This window comes from Tachyglossus aculeatus, chromosome 3, assembly GCF_015852505.1.
Source record: "Tachyglossus aculeatus isolate mTacAcu1 chromosome 3, mTacAcu1.pri, whole genome shotgun sequence".
NCBI classification, from domain to species: Eukaryota; Metazoa; Chordata; class Mammalia; order Monotremata; family Tachyglossidae; genus Tachyglossus; species Tachyglossus aculeatus.
The window spans coordinates 53,090,006-53,105,395 of NC_052068.1; the positions used below are offsets into that span (position 1 = coordinate 53,090,006).

The 15,390-nt window shown below is 42.8% G+C and overlaps 1 protein-coding gene across 2 annotated transcripts in view; it reads left to right on the forward strand.

Annotated features, from left to right (window-relative positions):
* FAM13C (family with sequence similarity 13 member C) overlaps nt 1-15,390 on the forward strand; it is a 141,377-nt gene that overhangs the window by 58,910 nt on the left and 67,077 nt on the right. For both annotated transcript variants that reach the window (XM_038743632.1, XM_038743633.1), the window contains exon 4: nt 8,094-8,157. In XM_038743632.1, the coding sequence (XP_038599560.1) occupies nt 8,094-8,157 (64 nt within the window). The remainder of the gene's footprint in view (nt 1-8,093; nt 8,158-15,390) is intronic.

The following is a 15,390-nucleotide window of genomic DNA, read 5'->3' on the forward strand; positions in this document are numbered from 1 at the left end:
AGGAGCTTATAGATGAGCAGGAATCGTGTCCACCAGCTCTGTTGAAGTGTACATTCCCAATCTCGTAGTACAGTGCTCTGAACACAGTAGGTGTACAATAGATGCTATTGATTGGGTGCTTCAACAATGGTGCAATTTTCATGACAATTGTATTGTTGGCTTCTGAGGTTGTCTGGGCATTCTATCAATTTTATCAACAGAGAGGCAAAGGATTTGAATTTCTCCCCTCCCCCTGGAGAATTTACAGTCTCACTTGCTCCAGTGGCAAGATGTCAGTTACTCATCAGTTTATGCTGAAATTTTCAAGTATTTGGGATTTATAGAGAAGCAGCGTGGCTCTGTGGAACGAGACCGGGCTTGGGAGTCAGAGGTCATGGCTCTGCTACTTGTCAGCTGTGTGACTTTGGGCAAATCACTTAACTTTTCTGGGCCTCAGTTACCTCATCTATAAAATGGGGATGAAGACTATGAGCCCCATGTGGGGCAATCTGATCACCGTGTATCCCCAGTGCTTAGAACAGTGCTTTGCACATAGTAAGCACTTAGTAAGTGCCATTATTCTTATAATTATTAATTAATAAAACGTATTTTAAGCCAACTCTGGTTTCTACAAATAGAGTTGTTCTCTTTAAGCACTTGATATTCACCCCACTCTCAGCATTTATGTAAACATCTATAATTCATTTGAATATCTTCTACAAACAGCTTCTACAAATAGAAGCAAAATGCTCTAGTGGGTAGAGCACAGGCCCAGGAGTCAGAGGGACCTGGGTTCTTATCCCATCTCTGACACTTGTCTGCTGTGTGACCTTGGGTAAATCACTTAAATTCTCTGTGCCTCAGTTCCCTCATCTGTAAAATGGGGATTAAGACTATGAGCCCCATGTGGGACATGGACTGTGTCCAACCTGATTAGCTTGTATTTATCCCAGAGCTTAATACAGTGCCTAGCATATAATAAGCACTTAACAAATACCATATTAAAAAAAACAACCCAAACCCCAAAATGTCTGTCTCCCCTGCTAGTCAAACTGCTGGTGGGCAGGGACTTTGTCTACCAACTTTGTTGTATTGAACTTTCCCAAGTGTTTAGTATAATACCATTGAATAATTTTAATGAAACAGTGACTGCTTTGTCAATTCCTTTATCATGAGGAAATTGGCACAAAGAAGTTAAATGACTTGCTCCTTGCTCTCCCTCTCTACATCCCAGCTAGCAATCCCATTTCCACATCCTTCCCGCCCCTCACTAGACTTTCCCAAGCACTTAGTACAGTATTCCTTAGTCTGAAAGTTCACATTAAAAACCATAGATTTATTGACTGATCTAGTGGCCCTAACAATTTTCAGCAGACAACTGGAGAGAATTGAAGATGGGGTGGGTGGAGGAATGGGTTGGAGGTGCTGGTTTATGGTTTACTACCTGGAGTGTAGTGAGAGAGAAGCAAGGAACAAGTCATTTAACTTTGTGCCTCAGTTTCCTCATGATAACAAGACAGTTAATGAAGCAGTCTGAGTTTCATATCAATCAATTAATGGTATATGAGTTCTTGCTGAGTGCAGAGTACTGTACCAAGTGATTGGGAAAGTATAATATAACAGAGTTAGTAGACTCATTCCCAACACACTAATGGTTGTACATATTTACTATGGTTGTACATATTTATTTATGGTTGTACATATTTATTACTCTATTTATTTATTTATTTTACTTGTACATTTCTATCCTATTTATTTTATTTTGTTGGTATGTTTGGTTCTGTTCTCTGTCTCCCCCTTTTAGACTGTGAGCCCACTGTTGGGTAGGGACTGTCTCTATGTGTTGCCAATTTGTACTTCCCAAGCGCTTAGTACAGTGCTCTGCATATAGTAAGCGCTCAATAAATACGATTGATTGATTGATTGATAATAGTTTGTCAAGAGTAGGAGAGAGATATTAAAAGAAATTACAGATGTGTGGGAAGCAGCGTGGGTCAGTGGAAAGAGCACGGACTTGGGAGTCAGAGGTCAGGGGTTCTAATCCCGGCTCCGACACGTGTCTGCTGTGTGACCTTGGGCCATTTCACTTCTCAGTTCCCTCATCTGTAAAATGGGGTTTAAGACTGTGAGCCCCACGTGGGACAACCTGATCATCTTGTATCTCCCCCCGCCCCCCCCCCCCCCCTCGGCACTTAGAACAGTGCTTTGCACATAGTAAGCGCTTAACAAATGCCATCATTATTACTTAAGTGCTGAAGACGAGGTGTATATCTAGGGCTTAAAGAGAACAACTCTATTTCTAAAAGCCAAAGTTGGCTTAAAATACAAATCAAGATCAGGTATGATAGTGGATGGTCAGAGCAAGGAACAGATCTGTAAATTATATATATGTACTACTTTATCTTGTTTAAGATGTAGCCAATTGCAGCCATCTTCTCCAGCACAGCAGTCATCACAAACTGATGAATGATTGACTCATGTTTCATAGATGAGAGTCAAAAACAGGCAGCTCCCTATTAATTAATTCCCAAATGCTTGGAAATGGGAGAAGAGTATGATTTATGTGTCTTTATAAATTCTCTTCCCCACCTGGGAGCCCTGACTCTCTGTTCCTCCACCTCCATAGTAAGTGCGCAAGATGGCTTGTCCTAACATGGCTTCCCTCTAGACTGTAACTTCATGGTGGGCAACGAATGTGTCTGTTATATTGTTGTATTGTACTCTCCTAAGCGCTTAATACAGGGCTCTGCACACAGTAAGTGCTCAATAAACACAATCGACTGACTCCATCTTATTTCAGAGTGAAACTCTTCTTCCAGGGACTCGACCTGGCCCATCTTACAAAGCCCAGCCACCTCGTTTCCCAGCTGGGGCTGCTGTGGAAGGTGGAGTGAAGAAATCTTTGCTGTTGTACTCTCTCACGTATTTAGTAGAGTGCTCTGCACACAGTAAGTGCTTAATAAATACAAGCGAATGAAAGAATAAAAGAATGACCTACTGCTGCCTGGGACCTGGGAGGAGTCTGGATCACACCCATGACTTTCAACTCAAAGTCCCACCTCCCCCAGTGCCACCCCGCTGCTTGGAGAGTATGACAATTCTGTAGTATAAAGTTTGTAGAAATCTGGTTGGGCGATTCTATAAAGTGCCACCGAGTGGGATTGAGAAGCAGTGTGGCTTAGTGGATTAAGCACGGGCCTGGGAGTCAGAAGGACCTGGGCTCTAATCCTGGCTCCATTACCTGTCTGCTGTGTGATCTTGGGCAAGTCACTTCACTTTTCTGTGCCTCTGTTACCTCATCTGTAAAATAGGGATTAAGACTGTGAGCCCCATATGACACAGGGACTGCATCCAACTGATAATTTTGTATCTAGCCCAGCGCTTAGAACAGTGTTTGACCCATAGTAAGTGCTTAACAAATACCATTATTATAATTATTATTATCATTATTGTCATTATTATTGCTATCATCTCCAAGAATAATGTTTCATTTGAGTTTCCTAAAGTATGTCAAACTGTTGTGGAACCATTGATTGTTGCTTTTTCTGTCTTGTAGCATTTTCCCAGGGTTGGCTTTTTGCCCTCTCCTTCTTAAATTGTGAGGCCTCTGTGGTCCAGGTACTCTTTCTGATTCAATAAATAAATAATAATGATGGCATTTATTAAGAGCTTACTGTGTTCAAAGCACTGTTCTAAGCACGACAATAACCTTGTAGTTTTTCCCTACCCTTATTCGGCTCAAAGTAGGTGCTTAATAAATGTCTGAAATAATGATGATGGAATATCAGCCAATCTGTAGTATTTCTTAGTGGGCAAGCTCAGGACTGAGAATCCGTGACAGTAACAGTGTTAATAATAATAATAATAATAATAACAATAATAATAATAATAATGATGATGTTATTTGTTAAGCACTTACTGTATGCCAGGCACTGTACTAAGCTCTGGGGTGATTACAAGTAAATTGGAACACAGTACCTGTCCCACATGGGGTTCACAGTCTCAATCCCCGTTTTACAGATGAAGTGACTGAGGCCCAGAGAAGTGAAGTGACTTGCCCAGGGCCACACAGCAGACAAGTGGCAGAGCTGGGATTAGAACCCATGACCTTCTGACTCCCCGGCCCGTGCTCTATCCACTACATCATGCTGCTTCTCAACTGGCAGGGAAAAGAGAGTGAGAGTGTTCCTGTTCTAAAACATTATTACTACAACCTAATCCTTCACCCAGGTTCCCAGTCCTGAAATCTCAGGACTGACACTCATCCTTTTGTTCTTGAGGTGAAATTCAATCATTAATTTTGTTTTCTAGGAAGTCAAACTATGTACTAATGGTAGGCTGGAAGATCCTTTCATAATCTGCATGGGTCAGAGGGAGGATGGAATATGATAAGAACCATTGTTGGCTTGTCAATTTATATTTAAAGGACTGTAGCACGTGACCACTTCTACCGACTCATGCAGAGTGCAATGAGAGGGCTTTTTCACATGCAGGAAACATTTATGGCTAGAGTGACCATTACATAGGTTCTGAAGCTGGACCTATAACCCAACAAGAGATTTACTTGGTAGCCACTGCAGCCTCTCTGCCCAAGTTAGCCAGCTACTTTTCCTGGAGTCTGGCTAGGCCTACCCAGCTCACAGAACCCCCCCGCCCCCACAAGAGGTTCTTTGATCAGAAACCTTCATTACCAATGACATAGTCCCAGAAGGCATTACTCACCTTGCAAAGTCAGGACTAGAACCTGGATTGCCTGCTTCCCTCCAGACTGTAAGCTTGTTGTGGGCAGAGAACTGGTATACCAACTCTGTTATATTGTACTCTTTCAAGTGCTTATTAAGGTTCTCAGAACGCAGTAAGTGCTCAGTAAATATGATTGTTTGATTTCCAGAGCTGTGCTTTTTTCCTGTAGTAACACCAGGACTAAATATCAGGAATTGATTTGAATGCATTTTGAACTGCTGATTAACATTGATATCGTTATTTCTGACCAAATAATTTAATGAAGCCTCATTAATTGTCTGTTAACTAGGTGGAGGGCAGATTTGCACTTACATTTTATGGATGAAGAACCCAAAATGGGGAAAGCAAGGGATAGAGAGAATGAGTAAGTGCATTTCTCATAAGGGTAGTGTGTGCAGGACTCCAGGTCAAGAATTCAGATATCCTGACTAGGGTTATTGCTCCTAGACCAGCTTTTAAATAACCTTTTCCCCCGAGGCATCAAATACTGTAAGGCAGGTGTACCATGAAAAAGGCTGATTTAAATTATTTCATTCCCTGGAGACAGTGGGCTGAGGAAATATGGCAGGTGGCTAATGGTGATGTGTTTATTTGCGGGGGGTAGTTATGGTATTTATTAAGCACTGCCAAACACTGTGCTAAGAGCTGGGGCAAATGCAAGCATAACAGATGAGGCAGATCTCATCCCGCATAAGGTTTACAATCTTCATGTGAAGCAGCATGGCTCTGTGGAAAGAGCATGGGCTTGGGAGCCAGAGGTCATGGGTTCTAATCCTGGCTCCACCACTTGTCAGCTGTGTGACTCTGAGCAAGTCATTTCACTTCTCTGTGCCTCACTTACCTCATCTGTAAAATGGGGACTAGGACTGTGAGCCCCATGTGGGACAACCTGATCACCTTGTATCCCCCCAGCGCTTAGAACAGTGCTTTGCACATAGCACTTAACAAATGCCATCATTATTATTAAAGAAAGATGAGGACAACGGGTTGCATGGGTGTGCCCCACCTGAGAAGCCAGACTCTGATTTTCAGGTTGACGTTTTAACTAAATTGAGCTCAATTTTTGACAAACTTCACTTCTGCCTCAGGGAGAAGTATAGGGGGGAAAGTGAGATAAGAGAAGGAAGAAAATTGAGAAATGGATTCCAGTTTATTTTACCTTGAGTCCAGCTTTAAATCCCTCAATCACCTTGATTCCTCCTATCTCATGTAGCTACTATCCTATTACAACCCACACTTTGCACCTCTAATGGTAGCCTCACTGTACATCGATCTCATCTATCTCACCTGCCTCTGGCCTGGAATGCCTGCCCTCCTCATATCCAACAGACAGTTACTACCCCCCACCAAAGCCTTACTGAAGGCACATCTCCTCCAAGAGGCCTTCTCTGACTAAGCCCTCCTTTCTTCTTCTCCCACTCCCTTCTGAGTAATCTTGACTTGCTCCCTTTAATACATCCCCCACTCCCAGGCCCTGACTGACAACCTCAGAGTTGAGCTTGTTAATGGCCAAACGAATGCTTTCAGAGAAAAGCTTTGAGCTGTTTCGAGGTAGGCACTTTGCAGTGACAGAGCAATTCTATTTTTAGCATTTCCTAGCCCTGGGGAAAGTGCTACATGCTTCTTAAAACTCCTAGACACTTTGATTCTCTAGACTTTAAAGGACATTTTGAACCACTCAAATCGTCTCTTCTGGTTGGATGGATGGATTTTGGCTTTCTCCCTTCCCATAAAGATAATCCTACAGATGAGAGCAAACCACTGTTGTTGTTTTCATTTTCTTATCAGCACCTTCATTTTACCCTTTGAAGTAAATCGTTTCCATGGCTACCAGTGTCTCTCAGATGAGTGGATTTTGCTACATCCAGGAACACACTGGATTTCTGGACAATATTGTACTAAATTCTGAAATAGTTGACTTTGAGCATTGGAATTAATCATGTTTACTGGCCAAATCATCAAAATCGAGGCCAGACAATTGTTACAAAATTAAACCACCCCCAAAATTATTTTACACATTGATTTTATGACTTGCATATGGAGTTGAAAACACATTTTATATAGATATTCATATTATTTTGCCTAGTAAGATAGCCACTGTAGAAAAGGAAACCCTAACTTTTATGAATTTATGGATGCCTTTATGTCTGGCATGCCTGGATGCCTTTATGTCTGGCACTCTTATTTTCAGCACTTCCTACTGCATCTGCCTCTGCCACCAAATTGTGCAGCTTGGAAGCAGTATCCATATTCAGGGACAACTGGGAATAATAATAATAATAATAATGTTGGCATTTATTAAATGCTTACTATGTGCAAAGTAGTGTTCTAAGCTCTGGGGAGGTTACACGATCAGGTTGTCCCATGCGGGACTCACAGTCTTAATCCCCATTTTACAGATGAGGTAACTGAGGCCCAGAGAAGTGAAGTGACTTGTCCAAAGTCACACAGCTGACAATCGGCAGAGCTGGAATTTGAACCCGTGACCCCTGACTCCAAAGCCCGGGCTCTTTCCACTGAGCCTACTGAGAGCTCACCTCCTCCAGGAGGCCTTCCCAGACTGAGCTCTGTCCTTCCTCTCCCCCTCCTCCACCTCCCCATCCCCCCCACCTTTCCTCCTTCCCCTCCCCACACCACCTGTATATATGTATATGATTGTACGTATTTATTACTCTATTTTATTTGTACATATTTATTCTATTTTATTTTGTTAATATGTTTTGTTTTGTTGTCTGTCTCCCCCTTCTAGACTGTGAGCCCGCTGTTGGGTAGGGACCGTCTCTATATGTTTCCAACTTGTACTTCCCAAGCGCTTAGTACAGTGCTCTGCACACAGTAAGCGCTCAATAAATACGATTGAATGAATGAATGAATGAATTCAATAAAAAGTTGACTGTTTTAAGTAGATCCCTGTATAAATCATGTGTAGGATGATAGGTGAGGGACAGAACAAAATTTCCAAGGGGAATGTTGCAGCCTCCTAATTTCTCTTTTGTGGGTAAATTTGGAACTAGTCAGTGGGGTTAGGGAAGGCTATGCCCTGAGGTCTAGCTAAGAAGCAGCGTTGCCTAGTGGAAAGAGCACAGGCCTGGGAGTCAGAGGACTTGTGTTCTACTCCCAGCTCCACCACTTGTCTGCTGTATGACCCTGGGTAAGTCACTTTACTCCTCTGTGCCTTAGTTACCTCATATGTAAAATGGAGATTAAGGTCGTGAGCCCATGTGGGACATGGACTGTGCCCAACTTGATTATCCTGTATCTACTCCAGTGCTTGTTACAGTGCCTGGCACATACTAAGCCCTTAACAAATACCATTTAAAAAATGTTTATGATCTCTGCTGAAGGATGCTGATTTTCATTTTGTTTTGTAGAATTGACCAGCGAACTACTGTTTGGCCAAAGGATGTTCCTGAGCCCGTGAAAGACTTAGATGAAGTAAGTTTTTAATACCTTAGATGCAATGCCAGTGACATTTGGTTGAGAGTGTTTTTGTAATGTTCTTTTCTCCTAGCCAAAGCAGTATGTTTAGATAAATTGCCATCCATTTTCAAGAGGTACTTTAGAGTTGAAACTGTAAGTTGGTCCTCCTTTGTTCCGGGAAAAATTTCCTGTCTCCAGAGCCGGCCCATTAAATGTTAGGTGAAGGAATACGCTAGATGGGCCTTGGATCTAACCCAAATCTAGAAGCTCAGTATTCTCTAATGGCATGGTAGTCATGATCTGATGCCTGCATATGGGTTCTTGAGAGAGAGCTCGTACCTGACGAACTCAGCAGTTGCAAACCTTTGTTTTAATCAGAAGTAAGCGTATATGTTCCGATTCCCTCTGCTCACCCCAACTTCCTATTGCCCTCACATGTGCATATTTCATGGGGTTAATGTCTACATTTCTGATGTCATAGTACCAATTCTATTAATTCATCGTATTTATTGAGCACTTACTGTGTGCAGAGCACTGTACTAAGCGCTTGGGAAGTACAAGTCAGCAACATATAGAGACGGTCCTTACCCAACAATGGGCCCACAGTTTAGAAGTGGGAGACAGACAACAAAACAAAACATGTAGACAGGTGTCAAAATCATCAGAACAATTAGAATTAAAGCTATATGCACATCATTAACAAAATAAATAGAATAGTAAATATGTACAAGTAAAATAAATAGAGTAATAAATCTGTACAAATATATACAAGTGCTGTGGGGAGGGGGAGAGGAAAAAGGGGGGCTCAGTCTGGGAAGGCCTCTTGGAGGAGGTGAGCTCTCAGTAGGGCTTTGATGGAAGGAAAAGAGCTCTAGCTTGGTGGATGTGTGGAAAGAGGGCATTCCAGGCCAGGGGAAGGATGTGGGCTGGGGGTCGATAGCGGGACAGGCAAGAACGAGGTACAGTGAGGAGGTTAGCGGCAGTGGAGCGGAGGGTGTGAGCTGGGCTGTAGGGGGATAGAAGGGAAGTGAGGTAGGAGGTGGGGGCGAGGTGATGGAGAGCCTTGAAGCCGAGAGTGAGGAGTTTTTGCTTGATTTGTAGGTTGACAGGCAGCCGCTGGAGATTTTTGGGGAGGAGAGTGACATGCCCAGAGCGTTTCTGCACAAAGATAATCTGGGCAGCAGAGCGAAGTATAGACTGAAGTGGGGAGAGACAGGAGGATGGGAGATCAGAGAGGAGGCTGATGCAGTAATCCAGTTGGGATAAGATGAGAGATTGAACCAGCAGTGGGGCTGTATGCTGACAAACAATACTGAAAGCAAACAGTCTCTTGGCTAAGGCACATGCATGATTTAGACAACTTACACTTCCTGGTGAATTCTCATTTTTACACATATCCATCAAGGTAGCTTTCCTAGGCAGTAGAAGCAATATAAAAACTCAAATATGGGGGTGTTTCATGAATGCAGCTGGAGCCCATGATGTGCTTCATGGCCATATGTTCAAAACAGAGCTCCTTATATTACCACCCAAACCCTGTCCTCTCCAAGTCTTTTCCATCACTGTTGATAATACCACTCTCCTCCCTGTCTTCCAAGCCCATAAGCTTGGCATTATCCTCAACTCATATCTCTCATTCAACCCATATATTCAAGATTACCAAATCTTGTTTGTTCTACCTAGACAACATCACTAAAATCAACCCTTTCCTTTCCATCCAAAGTGCTATTATGCTGATTCAAGCACTTATCCTATCCTACCTTGACTAGAGAAGCAACGTGGCTCAGTGGAAGAGCACAGGCTTTGGAGTCAGAGGTCATCAGTTCAAATCCCGGCTCTGCCACTTGTCAGCTGTGTGACCTTGGGCAAGTCACTTAACTTCTCTGGGCCTCAGTTCCCTCATCTGTAAAATGGGGATTAAGATTGTGGGCCCCCCATGGGACAACCTGATCACCTTGTAAACTCCCCAGCTATTAGAACAGTGCTTTGCACATAGTAAGCATTTAATAAATGCCATTATTATTATTATTATTTATTATTATTATTACTGCATCAGCCTTCTTTCTGACTCCCCTGCCTCCTGTCTCAACCAACTCCAATTCTTACTTCACTCTGCTGGCTGGGTCTTTTTTCTAAAAAAAAAAAAAACAAACATTCAGTTCATCTCTTCCCACTCCTCAAGAACCTTCTACCGTGGTTGTCCATTCACCTCTGGATCAGACAGAAACACTTTTCATCAGCTTTAAAACACTCAGTCATCTTTCCCCCTGCTAGATTACCCCACTGTTGTTCTACTACAGCACAATCTACACATTTAGCTCCTCCAACGCCAACTGGCTCACTGCACCCCAATCTCATCTATCTTGCTACTGACTCCTTTCCCATTCCTCCCTCTGGCCTGAAACTTCCTGCCCCTCCATGTAATAATAATAATAACAATATTAATAATGTTGGTATTTGTTAAGTGCTTTACTATGTGCCAAGCACTGTTTTAAGCACTAGCGTAGATACAAGGTAATGTGGTTGTCCCACGTGGGGCTAACAGTTTTAATCCCCATTTTACAAATAAGATAACTGAGGCACAGAGAAGTGAAGTGGCTTGCCCAAGGTCACAGAGCAGACAAGTGGAGGAGCTGAGACTAGAACCCACATCCTCTGACTCCCAAGACCATGCTCTTTTCACTAAGCCACACTACTTCTCCGTATTTATTTATAAATATGCTTCTATATTTATATTAATGCTTGTCTCTCCCTCTAGAATATAAGCTCCTTGTTGGTGGGGAACCTGTCTACCAACACTTTTATATTGTACTCTTCGAAGAGCTTAGTACAGTGTGCTGCACTCAGTAAATGCTCAACAAATACTATTGATTGGTTGATGTGTACAGCCACAATCCTCTCTGGTTGTGCTTTTTCTACTTTTTGAATTTCTTTTTCCTAAATTTGCTCTCATCTGAATAATCCTCATGTCCTTTATTTAAAAATTCCATGCTTCAGTGATTTTGAGACTGGATTTTGTGAAGGACTCATATATTATCAAATAAACCAGTGCTGCAGATGCCCCTTGATTGTCCTAACACTGAACACAGACAACAGGTTTTGATGGTGGGGAATCACACATGTTGCTGGATTAAGAGATTCAGCAAAGAATAAAAAACCTTCAAAACTGAACACAGTCCCTGACCCACAAGGGGCTCCTAATCTCAATCCCTATTTTACAGATGAAGAAACTGAGCCACAGAGAAGTTGTGACTTACCTAAGGTCACACAGAAGACAAGTAACAGAACTGGAATTAGAACCCACATCCCGCTGACTCCCAGGCCTGTGCTCTATTCACTAGGACATTCTGCTTCTCGTGCTATGGATGTTTGGCTTCATTTTCCAGCGAGACTGCCCTAATCCATTAATTAATGGTATTTATTGAGCACTTCCCATGTGAACAGAAGGGAAGCAGCCTGCCCTAGTGGATAGAGCACAATCCTGGGAGTCAGAGGAATCTGGATTCTAATCTCCGCTCTTCCACTTGTATGCTCTGTGACCTAGGGCAAATTGCTTTATTTCTCTGTACCTCATTTCTCTCATCTGTAAAATGAGGATAAGATTGTGGGACATTAAAGGTGTCCAACCGGATTTGCTTGGATCTGCCCCAGCACTTAGTACATCACCTGGTACGTAGTAAACACATAATAAATGCCCTAAAAAACAAAGAAAAGTAAATAACACTGCATTAATCTGGCTGCAGCTCTATTTCTCAGGGTAGGTGGTGGTTTCTACTCTTCCTGTTAGTGTCAAAAACTATGGCAGGAGCAGCCAAACCTCAGAAACTGGACAGCCACAAACCAAACACTTCTTGTGGCCAGGAGCTGGGATGATGAAAGTGACAGGGGGCCGTCCAGGGAGAGGGAAGGGCGGGTGGGTGAGAGCAGACATTTTGAGCGTCAGAGGGAGGAGATGACCGCAGTGAGACAAAGTTAACTGTGGTGGAGACTCGGGGTGGGGCCAGGCCCCACATCCCTCCCCAGCTTGGGGTTGTGTGAGTGGGGAGTCACTGCCGTTGTGGTGAAGAGGCTGAGCTCCACTGCCGTGGTGAAATAATAGCTGATGAGACACACGTGTACAAACCGCCCAGCATGTGAAGAGCCACGTGGGGCCTGGCCCACTCTTGCCATGATAATAAATATGCTATTTGTTACATGCTTACTCTGTGACAAGTACTGTACTAAGCCCTGGGGCAGATAGAAGTTAATCAGACGAAACACTCTTCCCTGTCTCACATGGAGCTCACAGTCTAAGTGGAAGGGAGAACTAATATTTAATTCCCATTTTACAGATGAAGAAACTGAGGCCCAGAAAAGTGGAGTGGCTTAAGGACACATAGGGAGCAAGTGGCATAGTGGGGATTAGAAGCCAGATCCTCCAACCCCCAGGCCCATGTTCTTTCCACTAAGGTATACTGCTTCCCATTGTACTGTGACATTCATTCATTCATTCAATCATATTTATTGAGTGCTTACTGTGTGCAGAATGTTGTACAAAGTGCTTGGGAAGTACAAGTCGGCAACATATAGAGATGGTCTCTACCCAACAATGGGCTCAGTCTAGAAGACAGGCTCACAGTGACATTGTTTTATGCCTTTGGTATATGTCCCTGTAGCTTTTTCAGTTGTCCCAACAACTGGAACTGCAAATAACCACAACATTTATTTTATTTGTCATGGTTTTTCTTTTCATTAGTGGCCATTCTGAAACAGTCTCCTCGCTGGATGTGGCAATCTTTGGGCTTAAATTCAAGCCTAGGATGTGCATTTTTGAGCATTAAACACAGAGCTCCCCAATCCAGCTGGATCCAAAACTTCACATTACATTTTATCCATTCTGGAACCTGTCATCTTAATTAGTTTCCCCAGATTTTGCTTTTTTATGTGTTAGTAATTGTCTTTTCAATAATCAATTAGCACATAATTGCATTTCATCTCTTTCTTTTCCCCTTGCCCTTTCCTGAGGATATTCGTTTAGAATATTTTGTCTAGTCCTGGTCTCTCTCTCTTTTTCTCGTAAAATTTAAGCATATTGGGTGGTCTGCTTGATTTGGTCAGTCATATCACAAGCCTTCCCCACAGTTCGAAGAGTCACAGTGATAGAGGAAAACCTAAGCAGACAAGATCAGGTGACCTGGAGGTCAATGATGTAATCAGTCCTTTTCATTGAGGACTCACTGTACTAAGTGCTTGGGAAAGTACGGTACAAAAGAGTTGGTAGACATGTTCCCTGTGCACAATGAATTTGCAGTCTATAGAGGAGACAGTCATTAATATAAATAAATAAATTACAGATATGTACATGAGTGCTATGTGGCTAAGGCAGGGATGAATAAAGAGTGCAAACCACAATCAACGTGAAAAGAAATGCTGAGATCTGGGAAAATCAATCGATTGTATGTATTGAGTGCTTACTGTGTGCACAGCACAGTCCTAAACACCTGGGAGAGTACAGTACAACAGAGTTTTATTGGGAAAATGAATGGAAAGAGAAAGCAGAGATCAAATGAAATTGTAATTTGGCAATAGGAGAAGGCAGTTAGTTTCCTGGGAACTAAACCCTTTCTGTGAAGGAACAATGGGTTTGTTTGGACAGAGGCACCAAGAGAATTGGTGATTGTGAAGATAAAGTGATGACTCTTCTCAGTGCTTGGAGGGAAAGAAAGGAATCAGTGTTCATCATTCTCTAGGGCAATTGAGAAGCAGTGTGACCTAGTGGATAGAACATGTGCCTGGGAGTGAGAAGGACCTGGGTTCTAATGCCAGCTCCATCACTTGTCTGTTCTGTGACCTTGGGCAAGTTGCTTCACTTCTCTGTGCCTCAGTTACCCCCGCTGTAAAATGGGGATTAAGATTGTGAGGCCCCTCTGACACAGGGACTATGTCCAACCTAACTTGTATCTACCTAATGCTTAGTTCTGTGCCTGGCACACAATAAATGCTTTACAAATGCTGTTAAATAGAAATGATAAAGGGAGTTATTGCAGGATATACCTTGGAGTCACAGAAGTGTAAAAAAGTTTGTTTTGAATCATGTGGTAATTATATTTCACTTGAATATGTTCAGCGTAATCTGGGCTACCCAACTGTACCTCAGAAGCAGCTAGGACGGAATACTGACATGAGACCAATGTAAGAAAACTAGTTTTCTTTCAAGTAGTGCCCTGCTTTTGTAGTCTGCTGGGGACCATTCTTGAACTTTCCATATTTTTTAATGTCCTGCCTCGTGACTCCTAAATTGGGGTTGGAAAGGTGGTAGTAATAATTATTAATAATAACTGCCATAAGTGTTAAGCACTTGCTGTGTGCCAAATCCTATATTAAGCACTGGGGTAGATACAAGGTACTCAGGTTGGACACAGACACTATCCTTCATGGGGCTCATAGTCTAAACAGGAAGGAAAACAGGTACTTCATTCCCATTTTACAGATGAGGTAACCGGGGCACAGAAAAGCTAAGTAACTTGACTAGTGTCACAGCAAACAAGTGGCGGAGCCAGGTTTAGAACCCAGGTCCTTTGATTCCCAGGCCTGTGGTCTTTACACTAGGACACAATGCTTCCAGTGAAGTCTTGTGATGAACAGCTTCTTTGGAGTGATTCAGTTTCTGGAGGAGTTACCTCCAGAACTCCTGGAGGAGTTACCTCCTCCAGGAGGCCTTCCCAGACTGAGCCCCTTCCCTCCTCTCCCCCTCGTCCCCCTCTCCATCCCCCCATCTTACCTCCTTCCCCACAGCACCTGTATATATGTATATATGGTTGTACATATTTATTCTCTATTTATTTATTTATTTATTTTACTTGTACATTTCTATCCTATTTATTTTATTTTGTTGGTATGTTTGGTTCTGTTCTCTGTCTCCCCCTTTTAGACTGTGAGCCCACTGTTGGGTAGGGACTGTCTCTATGTGTTGCCAATTTGTACTTCCCAAGCACTTAGTACAGTGCTCTGCACATAGTAAGCGCTCAATAAATACGATTGATTGATTGATTGATTGATTCTGCTGCTGCTGCTGCTGCATTGCTGTCCAATCCATCTGAGATAACCTGTTCCCTCCCATACCCAAATCACCACCTACTGGATAGGAGCCTGGAAAAAGCTACTTGGGGTTGCCTTGAAAACGGCTCCAAATTTGAAATTAGGCTGCAAATAACCATTGCTTATTCCTGAATCCTAACCTCTTTTCCAGTCCCCACCAAGAAAATACCA